The sequence below is a fragment of the Octodon degus genome, unplaced genomic scaffold, assembly GCF_000260255.1.
Source record: "Octodon degus isolate 3935 unplaced genomic scaffold, OctDeg1.0 scaffold00078, whole genome shotgun sequence".
NCBI lineage: Eukaryota > Metazoa > Chordata > Mammalia > Rodentia > Octodontidae > Octodon > Octodon degus.
The window spans coordinates 6,558,987-6,570,848 of record NW_004524654.1 but is presented as its reverse complement, the minus strand read 5'-3'; the positions used below and the strand labels follow the sequence as shown (position 1 = coordinate 6,570,848).

Below are 11,862 nucleotides of genomic sequence, written 5' to 3'. Positions count from 1 at the left end.
TTTTTTTAATTTTAGGAAAGTGTCTACAGGGGCTCACTACTAGATTGGACTCATAGTGATCTGCCTGTTTACAGCCTCCTAAGAGCTGGGATTACAGTCGCACACCACCATGTCCAGTCTCAATTGCTGTCTCAGTGTGCCCTGGGGATGGGGCTGGCATGGCAGGTCTGGGGATTGATCCCCCAACCCCTGCTCCTGCTTGTAGGTGCTTTAATCTGCTGAGCTATTTGGCCAGCCCCTAAATTATGACTTTAAAGTAGAAATTTTAGTAAAGTCTTAGAAAATATGAATACCATTTTCTCCCATGCTTGTCACTTTGTACATCCTTGATTATCTGTCCAGTAAACTTTATTCATCCTTTTTTTGTGCCTAGTGTATAACTAGATAATGATATAAAGCGGCTGCTGAATACTCATTGTTGGCTACTTAGCTAGACTAATTGATACTTTTACATTATCTTAACTCAGCAGGTTGTACAGTCCCAAAAGAAGTATCAGAAAGCCAGAGTTCCTAAGATAGACCATTTTTGCATGGGAGACAGATGCTGGGTAGAATCCTGAAAAATTGGTGGCTTATGAGCAGTATGGGAGCTGGTATACTTCTGTCTTCTATTTTTTTAAAATAAGACTTTTGTTAAACAGCATTTTTGTTTCTTCAGCATTGCCATTTCCAGATCTAAGATTAAGAATTGAAACATGTCATTCAGAGGACCAGGCATTTAGATAACTGAGAAAATTATCTGAAACTACTACCTCTTTCCTAACTTTGCCCATTGATCAGGTTTCCACCTTCCTTCCTTTTGCCACTTTGGATTGCCGTGTCATATATGGAAATATTGTCGTTAGGAACAGAATCTTATTTTTCTTGGCTGTTGTCTGAATCAGAGTTGGAGCTGGGAATAATATGGGTTGGTTGAAGAACTCTGAATTATGGAGTCTAGGTTTTCCCTTTGATTGGCAAGCCATTATTCTTTCATTCAGTCTCTTTCTTCAGGCCTAGACTAACTTCCTTAGGATAGTTTTATGTCTAAAATTCCTTGATGATCACTTTTTTACTGAGAATTTTACGTATAATTCTTTGTGGCAAATGAGAAGAGTTCAGTCATTGTACTAATTCTTGTTTTGTTTAGTAGTTTAGGGAGGAATAGCTTGACTTAGCATCACAGTATATGAGAGTTAAATTTGTCTTCATGTTTCTAGGATTAAATGTGTAGGGTGACTTTTAATTAACGATTATTTAAGGTAGACAGAAATACACTTTCCAAAATAGAAATTGTGTATAGTTTTTTGTTTTTCCTAGGGATACTGATAGGTATAAAAATAGAAATAGAGGTATCTCTGGAGATGTTTTTTAATAAACAAAATTCATTTCTTTGATTTGTGGTGAGTCTCTACATCCCTCTCTTACCTGAAGTTTTGCAGTTGGTGAAAATGGAAGGAGACTAGAGATAGAATCTGTGAATTGGATTTTGGAGTACATTGTTAAATTTGTATTTTCTCCCCACCCCCAATTTAATTTCTTCTGCTCATGGAACTATTCTGCCCCCTTTCTCCCTTTGAGACAGAATCTCACTGTGCAGTTCAGGTTGGCCTTGAACTCACTATGTAGCCTACACTGGCCTTGATCCTCCTGAGTCAGCCTCCCAAGTGCTGGGATTATAGGTATTCACCACCATTCCAGGCTAAAAACCTACCTATGTCTTCTGCTAGCATTTTAGCTAACAAGATTTGCTAAGATTGGCCTTGATATATGATTCCATGATCTTGATCCCTTCTCATTTTCTTGGCCTATATTCAAATCCAAATTCTGGCTATTTAACTTACTGTGAGATTTTAGGCCCCATTTGATCCTGTGCCTCCATTTCCTTATCTGTTACATTTGCTTTGTACTCATATGCAACTGTACTCATATACTCTTAACTTTTTTCCTGTTATTATGGAAAAATAATCTGTGTTTCCAAAACAAAACAAAACAAAACAAAACAAAACAAAACAAAACAAAACAAGCTGAATCACTGTATGTTGTTAAGGACAGTACTCCTGCATTCTCCATTCTCTCTTTCACATTATTAAAATTTCCCTTTTAACCTGTTACTTCTCATTAGCTTGAGAATATTTTTCTCCTTTTAAAAACAAAATTCTGGTTGTATTTCCCTCACTAACACTAACTTGTTTTTTTCTTTGTCTTTCAGAAAAATATCTTGGAGGAATTAAGTGTATTTTTTATCTTTAATTTCTTTCCTTTTATTCTTCTTATATCCATTCCAATCAGGTCTTTGCTGTCACCATTCTATTAAAACTGCTTAAAAACAGAAAGATAAATGGCTCTGCTTTGCTGAATCTAAATGTGGTCATTTTCAGGCCTTATTCTGTTTGGCCTGTCATCAACATTTGGTACAAATGTTGTTCCCTTCTCCTTGAAGGATTTTAAAACCCTAGATTTCTACGATGTCATACACTCCTGTTTTTTATTTCACTGACACTTTTACTGATTCTCTTTTCCTTGACTTGTTAATATTGTGCTCCAAGTCTCTGTCCTTGGACTTTTATTCTCGACATGAATTCATTACTTTGAACCATATCCACTTTTAAATTTTAAATATCACCTAGATCCTGATAATTCTGTTTTATAATTATATGTACATATCAGTTATATATACATATATCCAACTGCCCACTGAAACATTGACCCTTGTATATTTGAAAAGCAACTCAAATTTAATGTGTGTAAAACTGAGCTCCTTGTTTCCCAAACCTATCCCTCCTATTGTCGTTTATATGTTAATGTGCTTTCTTCTAGTTATTCAAAAACTTTAGAATCAACCTTAGTTACTTCATTTCTCTCATGCAATGAAACAGCAGTTTTGTTTGATTCTACCTTGAAAACTGTAACTGTAAGAATATGACCACATCCCAGGCCAACTCACTCATCAGCTGCCACCCTGGATTGTTGCAGTAGTTTCTTTACTGTTCTTAGCTTGTTTCTCTTGAGTGTCTGGAACCTATTCTGGACACAGTAGCCAGAGTGAGTTTGTTGAAATGTAACTGTTAGATCATCTTTCCTTTGCTTAAAAACTTCTTTTTGTCTGATACAAAGTACAAGCCAATATCTTTGCAATGGCCTACTAGACCATACATGCTTGAGCCCTTCATTATTTTTCTCTGCCTTCCTGTCTTGCGTTATCCTCTTGATCACTGAGCTGCAGAATATTCCCTCATTCTTGTTATCAAAGGGCCTCAGCATCATTTGCTGTTCCTTCTCCTTGGAACACTTTTCTCACATATTTACAGGTCAGATTTCTTCATCTTTTTACAGCCTTGTTTTGTCATCCTCTTAATGAAGCCTTCTCTAACTACTCAATTGGAAAATAATACTTTGTATTGTCCATCTTTTTTCCTACCTTATTTTTCTCTGTACTGCCTAACCTCCATCCAACATAGTCTATGTTAATTATTTTGAGCTCCTTCCTCTCTTCTCTTCCTCCTCTGTCCTAAAATTCTTGGGTTTTAAGCATTCTTCTTGCCTGAGTCTCAGCAATAGCTGGAGCCACAGGTACGTGGGACTGTATCTAGCTATGTTTTTCTTAAAGAATGATTTGCCTTAACGTTCTTAGTCATAAAAATAATGTAAAAAATATTTCTCCTTATAAAAATTTTATCTAATGAGAAACAGTAGCTTTTGAAAACCTGAGATACCATATTTTTGCATATTTTATGTATGTGTGTTAATGGGACTGAAAGTGTACTTATAGATAGTAATCTGTAGCTCTCAAAAAATATAATTGTCATGGCCCAAGCTCAATGCTTGAAAAGTTTTGACTAATCATTTTTTGTTTTAGAGGATAGCTAAGTAGTGTGAATAGACTTTTGTTAAGTTATTAAAATTGCATTTCCTATATTTCATATGGACACTATCATTGTTATTCTGATAGGCTCACAGCTGGCAACCTGGAATAAAAAATCCATACCGTGGTGTTGTTGTATGGCCTGTTCCTGAAAACATTGAAATCACTGTAACACTATTTAAGGTAAGTTCTATTTTTAAAAGAACCATATATACTCATGCTTCATAAGTGACAGAATATTTCAGTATTTATTGTTTATATATTTATATACATTCTCTTGTCAATGTATATTATTTGTAGTGATATAGCAACTTAAAACAATGCAGTAATTATAATTTGGGGCTTGTTTTGAAGTTGTTATAAGTAAGGTTAGCTGAGACACTTCTTTTATCACTTCCTACATTCTATCTGCTATCCACAGGAAACTTTAAAGTGACTTTCCTGTGGGAAAGTTGTTTGTAGAATTCTTAGTCCTTCCCCTCATTTTTTCACTTTAGTTGAAAATGAGTTGCTTTAAAATTAGTGTTCAATAAATATTTTATTAATGTTAATGCAATGAGACATATTTAAAATTAATATTTGGTAAGTATTTTATTGATATTTTTGTGAATGTCATAATTTAAATGCAAAATAGTAGCTATAAATTCCAAGTACAGATCCAAAAGATGTAACTATTGATAAACCTTTCTGCTTCTTTTACATGTGTTTCTTGAGAATCTGCCATATTTCTTAAAACATTATAAAATACTCACAATAGGTAATTAAGCGCTTCTAACTCTACCTGCCTCAAAACAAATGATGAGACAAGAATTCTTCAGTTTGTCTTTTGGAAAAGTTAAGAGTTTAAAAATTTTGCTTATCTTTGGATCATTTAAGTTGTGTTGAAGTTACTTTTATGACATGTGAAAAGAGGGCTTTTTATTAAGCATAATTTAGTAATATAATTGTGAAAATTCATTAAATACTTTAAGACATGAAATTGAAGAAAAGCAGAGTAAAATTAAAGTTTAGAGTATAAAGTCACTGTCTAAAAAAGCTTTTCTACCTTGGGGTCCAGTGTGTTAATTCATTTCAGTATTTAGGAACTACTGAAGAGATCAGTAGAACCAAACAGTATAATAAATGTAGTAGTACTCTTGTTTGGTTTTTGAGACAGGGTCTATGTAGTTCAGGATGACCTTGAATTCACAGTGATCTTCCTGCCTCAGGCTCCCAAGTGCTGGGATTATAGTCCTGTAGAAGTACTATTTTTTAACTGGTGTATAAATTTCATAGATATTCAGTATATGTAACATTATGTAACATGTATATTACATCTTATAAGCATGAATAAGAAAAGCTTCAAAAAGAAAACTAAAACATCTGGGCTAGGTGGGATTATTTAGGATTTCCACAGATCTTAGAATAAATAAAGGCAACAAAGTATAAGACATAGAGAAAATGTAGTGAAGTCACATTATGTGTTCACTTAGTATATTCAAGTTCACTTCCATGTGTTAGAGGAAAGATATGAAGAGCATGCCAGGATATTTGATTTTTTGAGTGTGGAAAGTTTCTGATATTCTCCTAGAACTTGTTCCTACATACTTTTCATAGGGAAGCATCTTATTTATGATTGATTCTTCTGTTTTTATTGCCACAGCTGAGTTTGTGGCTAGACTATATCAAGGTAAAAGTGACTGTAGTATTCTCATAATCAATCTTTCATTCAATTGTGTATATAGATTAATTTTCATACACTATAATTCTGACCATGTTTTCCAACTCAGATTTCCTTAAGATCCCTTTTGACCTATGAGATAAATTCCCAACTCCTTAGTTACTTGATCATTTCTGTTTACTTATTTTGTACTATAGTAGAATAGTGGCTGTCTAATACACAGCTGTACTGAGGCAACTGTTTTATGGGTAAATTCACACAAGTGGGATAAAAGTTTGTTGAAGGACGTTTCATTGGTGGTGGGTAGAAGGATAGGATAGGATACAGTAGCAGAGAAAAGCAAACTGAAAACCCATCTTTCCATACAGTAGGTAAATTTCTGTAAATGAAGGCTAAGGAAACTTTCTCATGAAGGATTTAGGATACAAACTCCTCCTTTAAGATCAAGTACTTAAATGTGAACATCCTAGTATGAGAGATGAGAGATCCTAGTATCCTCCCAGCCTGTCTTTAGTTAGGGAATGAAACATAGCTCTAATACAATTAACACTAAAATAACAGTAATAGAAAATATTTATTGAGCACTGACCGTGTCCTAGTTCTTGTGGTGTCTGATTCACGATATCAGTGTTATTTTTACTTCTATTTAACAGAACAGTAAACTGAAACCTAGAAAGATAAAAAGTCTCATAGCCAGGCATGATAGAGCTGACCTGTAATTCCAGCAGTCTGGAAGGTTAAGGCAAGAGGATCAAAAATTAGAGCCCAGCTGGGCAGTTTTGTAGCTTAGCAAGACCTTGTATTGAAATAAAAAATAAAAAAGACTAGAGATGTAATTCACTGTGATGGCCCTGGATTCAGTCCTCAGTGTGTGTGTGTGTGTGTGGGGGGGATTGGGGTGAAGGAGACAGAAGGAGGGAGAGAGAGAAAACGAAGTGGGGAGAAACAGGAGAGATGAGTTGCACTGGTAATAGGATCCATTACCCCTTCTCAGGTTTCTGAGGTATTTCTAAGGTTAATAGGTATCTTACTTTCTTGTTGTTGGAACAAAATACCCAATATACACAAGTTAAAGGGAGAGAGGTTTATTTTGGCCCACAGTTTGTAGAGGTTTCAGTCCATAGTTGGCTAGTTCTAAGGTATGATGGCATGACAGAAAAGAAACAGCTCATGGCATGGCAGCAGGAAGCAGAGAGAGAGAGAGAGAGAGATCACAAGAGGAGAGGAGGAGAAAGAGACATTTTGGACCAGGCCCCTGGTGACCCCCCTCCTCTAACCAGGCCTCACCTCCCAGCATCACATTTAGCTATAAACTTACCAGTGTCCCAATCCACTGAATGTCCCACTCCCATGATGCAATCACCTCTTGAAGCCCCACCTATGAACAAACACATAAGGCTTGGGAGGAGTACCCAGGCATAATCTGTAACAACTAGGGAGAGGGGAAAGGTGAGAGGGAAGGTAGCAAATGCTCATGCTGATTTGTCATTTTTCTGCATAACCTTTGTACTGAAGAATACTTCGCCTCAAGGAGTATTTTTGGTTTAAAACACTCAGAGCTGTAAAATGAAGGCAGATTTATATGAGTGTTTAATAGCTTAATAAAGTTCTAAAAAGTTTAAACCTGATCTGTTCCAGTCAGGTTTTGTTTTGTTTCTTTTCTTTTTTGTATTTAGTACAGGGTCTCACCATGTAAATCCGACTCATAGTGATTCTCCTATTTTCAGCCTCCCAAGTGCTGGGATTACAGGCACATGCCACCATGCCCAGTCCCAGTTGCCCTTTTAGCACGCCCCTAGGGCGGGCCCGCACAGCACGCCAGGGATTGAATCCTGGCCACTGCGTGCTCCCTAAGCAGGTGCTTTAGTCTGCTGAGCTATCTGGCTGGCACCAGTCAAGTTTCTTTTTGTCTTGTCATAGATGAAATGATAGAAGATCATGGTATGTCTCAATAAAACTAGAGAATTTCTCAAAATACAGTGTGACTGAAATTTTGAGAAATTATGCAAGTGTCATATGAGCCAGGCTAGTTCCCTTGACCCCCAAAAAATAGCTGGTGAAAACGAAAAACAAAGTGGTTTTATATTTTCTTATTTGGATTGATAGGTTGAAGACATGTATTTTCTATTTTGTCTTTGTTATAGGATCCTCATGCGGAGGAATTTGAAGATAAAGAATGGACGTTTGTCATAGAAAATGTAAGCTAATGGTACATTTCTTTACTTTTCACATTTTTACTTTATATATTATTAAGGTACATGAGCATTTTGTTGATAGAAGCATTGTTTTTTAAAAAAATATATTAATTATTTATTTGGTACAGGGTCTCACGTAGTGATTCTCCTGTCTCAGCCTCCCCAACATTGTGATTACAAGTGTGTGCCACCACGCCTGGTTTCAATGGCTAGCATGAAGGCATGGCATGTGATACCAGGGATGGAACCTGGGTCCTTATGCTTACCTGGCAGGTGTTTAGACCATGGAGCTATCTCCCCAGCCTCAAGAAATGTTGTTTTAAGAAAATTAAATAATTAAGGGCCAGCAAAACTAAGTGCCTGCTTTGGCAAGTGTAGGGACCTGGGTTCCATCCTCTGTCTCGCATGCCTTGTTGACCCTGCCCCTGGAGCATGCTGAGTTGGGGATGGAATCCAGACGTGGTAGCACACGCCTGTAATCCTAGTTTCGGGGAGACTGAGAACAGGAGTCTGAGCTGCATAGTGAGACCCTGTACCAAATACATTATGTACCAAATACATAAATGAAAAAGAAAAAAAAGAAAATTAATTATTTGAGAGTTTTGAGATGATAGCCAATAGAAGAACTATTTGTAACAAATACTTTTGTTAAACTGTGATTTTGAAACCAAAATATGTGTATACTGTATATATTTTGTTTAGGACATGATGGCAAAATCACAATTTTTTTTGTACTGGGGATCAAACTTAGGACCTTGCACTGGCCAGGCAGGTGATTATGCCTTTGAGCTGTCTTGCTAGCTCCAAAATCACATCTTATTCATTTTTTAATCCAGCTTCTAGCATAGAGCTTCTCACCTAGCATGTACTCATTTAAACATTTGTTGAATGAAATCATGAATGACTTGTAAAATCTTTAAAAGCGAAGCAGCAAGCATATGCTAGGTTTTTAGTAAATATTTATTGATTGAGGATTAGAAAAGACAGTGAACGAAATGTAATAATTACAAATACGGGCTCTGGCTAGGTGTGATAGCATATATATATATATAGTCCTAGCTATTTGGGAGGCTGAGACAGGAGGATTTCTTAGGCTCATGAGTACTAGCTTTAGCACCACAGTGAAATCCTATCTCCAAAAATAGCATGGACTTGAAGTCAGGTAGACCTGACTTGAAATCCTAGTTCTTCCAATTATAAGCTCTGTGATCTTGGGAAGATTGTTAAATTTCTTAGCTATAAAATTGTAAGGTTTCAAGAATTCAGTAATTCTCAGTTAATATTTGCTCTTACCAGTGTTCTTGTTACCAAGATCATTACATTTCTAAAACATCTTTGTCACAAACTTACAGAATATGTTGTATTGTGTTCTTCCTTTCTGTGTCTGACTTTGTTTTGTATATCAATGATAAAAGGACTCTTAGACTTTTCAGCACTAATTTGGGGCCATTTTTGGGCCTGAAGAGCTAGAAGCAAAATCAAATCCAAACAGTAGGAAAGTTGTGATTATGTCAATCATTATTCTTAGGTTAAAGTTTCACACATGTTAACAGTGTTGGTTTATTTGCAGTGATAGATTTCAGCATCATACTTGTAGTATAGTGTTTAAAGAAAAAGCTGTGAAGAAACTTCTTGAAATTGGTTATAGTCTGAAAGACTAGCTTTAATTCTCATATTAAGAGCTTTGCTTTCAGTTTTCAGTACTCGTATGTCTGTTACATGTCTGAAGTGGTTAATTTGGTATGATTTCAGCAACTAGCCAGTTAAACTTGAGTTGTAATTAATAGTAAAAATATGGAAAACATATTTGTTTAGAGAGGTGTTCTTATTATGCAGTTGATTTTAGGATAATGATGCAACAATTCCGATTCTCTGAAAAACAGGTTGTAAACTATTTAATTTTCTGAAAGTATGGACTATATTGGATTACTTTGTTGAATTCATGGACCTACAATATTTGAATGGCAGTTGGAATACCCATCTCTGACAAAATTAAACAAAAGGGGATATAAATGAAGGACCATTTTGTAGTGAAAAAAAATCTGTATATATAAAACAGGATAGATATACAGCTACTTTCTCTTAGTTCAATGAGAAGAAAGGTTTGTACTAGTAGTGTTTAGACAAGATATCATGTCTGCATCTTGTACTATGAATAATTACTATGAAGACAACAACATGCAATGTGTAATTATAACTGTCTTACCTGTTTTGAAGCTGTCTCACTGCTAGTTCTTTTTCAATAAAATCAATAAAATAAAATAAAACAAGTGTGAACACTCAAAATTTTTTTTCTGGAAGTATCAAGTGAAAAATATCTAGCACATGCTAATTTATTAGATACATATTATATTTGACTTAAAATCTGTGGTGGAAAGATAACTGTTCTTAAATCTGTTATATATTTTATAGAGGTATTTTAAAGGTATATAGAAATACATTAAAATTTAAAATAAAATGGTGAAAGTGAAATGAGATAGTGGTATATTTTGGATTATCCTTTTCAATTAAGGAATATGTTTTTAAAATGAAGAAGCATGTTATAGACTTTATATAAATTTATATAAGGTTAGGAAACTTATTTTACCCATTTTCCTGTTTATTATCTAAATGGTTGAAGTTGCTAGAAATTGAAGATTAGGTACAGGGGTGAAAATAGGAGGAAAGTAGCAAATAAGATATTTCAGCATTCTTTCACATGTTTCAGCTAAACAGTTATTAACATTGCTTTCACAGAAATTCATTAAAGATAATAGATGGCTTTTATATTTACATTGTTTACTTTATTAAACAACATCTTAATTGAAACATTGTTAGAAATTAACAATGTACTATACAATCAGGTAATAGTGAAACTGTACTCCAAATGATGTGGTTAAAAAACTTGCATTTTGTAGATTCTCATCTGTCATTATGTTGTTTTTTTTTTTTTTTTTTGTTTTTTTTTTCTTTATTTTTCTTCATATGGTCTGAAGATTAAACCTAGGACCTAGCACATGCTAAGCAAATCCTGTAACACTGAGCTAAATCCCCATCCTCATTATGCTTTTTAACACCCAAGTTTCTGCTTCCTTGTCTCTCTGCTTTCACATTTTATTTTTTAAATACATATTTATTTTTTTATCACACAGAATAGTGAAACAGTGAATTTTGGATTGGATTAGAATTTAGTATGGTTCCTGATGTTGTATCTTCAAAGCTGGTGATCTTGAGTGGATTATTCTCTAGTTTTTGTTTTTGTTTTTTCCTTTACCTGTGCAGGCATGTTAATTCTTTTTACTGGTTTGGAACATGTAGGTTGGTTTTATGAGATGTTATCAGGACCTTGTGTGGATAAATAAATCCAATGGGAAAATTTTTATTCTACTTAACTTTAGATCTACAAATAATCATTAATTTACTATTATTAACAATTTATTATATTACTTTTGGGTGGTTTCTCAATTCATATTTGTTGAATAAATGAATGAACGAATGATTATAAATAAACCTATTGAACTGTTAGAAGTCTTGTAAGGATTACCCTTTTTTTAAAAAAAAATTTTAAAATGTATTTGGTTGTGACAGGGTCTCACTACAGAGTTCGTAGTTATAGTGATCCTCCTGTCTTCAACCTCTCCAGTGCTGGAATTATAGGCATGCACCACCATGCCTGGACTTTGGCCCAGACTCAGGCTATCTCAGTCCTCCCTGAAGGCAGGACTGGCATGGCATTGGTACTAGGGATTGAACCATGGTCCCTGCTCTTGCCTAAGCTTGCCTAAGCAGGAGATTTAGTCCACGAGCTATCTCGCTGGCCCCTTTTTACGAGAGGAATTATATTAGTAGTGGCCATCAGCTATATGAAAAACAATTGAAAGGTAGACCATAGTGGCAATGAGATAGTATGTGAAAGATCCATATCCATTATAGTTGAAGTTCTGATCAACCAATAAGTGTTTACATGGGTTATCTCATACTGTTTTGGCCCTAAAGTATCCTAGCCTTAAGCCTGCATGTGTCAATTTGTTGTAGGCCATTCTCTGACACATTTCTACATGGTTGTGTTCTCATCAGTAAATTATAAATAGGATTTGATCACTTACAAGATCTCTTGATGCAGTAATATTAGGAATTTCATAGATTGATGAAATAATCATCTTGAAGGATTATTTTATAAACTA

At 34.9% G+C, this 11,862-nt stretch overlaps 1 protein-coding gene across 8 annotated transcripts in view; it reads left to right on the top strand.

Annotated features, from left to right (window-relative positions):
• The window catches only part of Ehbp1 (EH domain binding protein 1), a 386,641-nt gene that overhangs the window by 89,168 nt on the left and 285,611 nt on the right, over positions 1-11,862 (top strand). For all 8 annotated transcript variants that reach the window (XM_023720824.1, XM_023720823.1, XM_023720828.1 and 5 more), the window contains exons 4-5: positions 3,932-4,027; positions 7,649-7,702. In XM_023720824.1, coding sequence (XP_023576592.1) covers positions 3,932-4,027; positions 7,649-7,702 — 150 coding nt within the window. The remainder of the gene's footprint in view (positions 1-3,931; positions 4,028-7,648; positions 7,703-11,862) is intronic.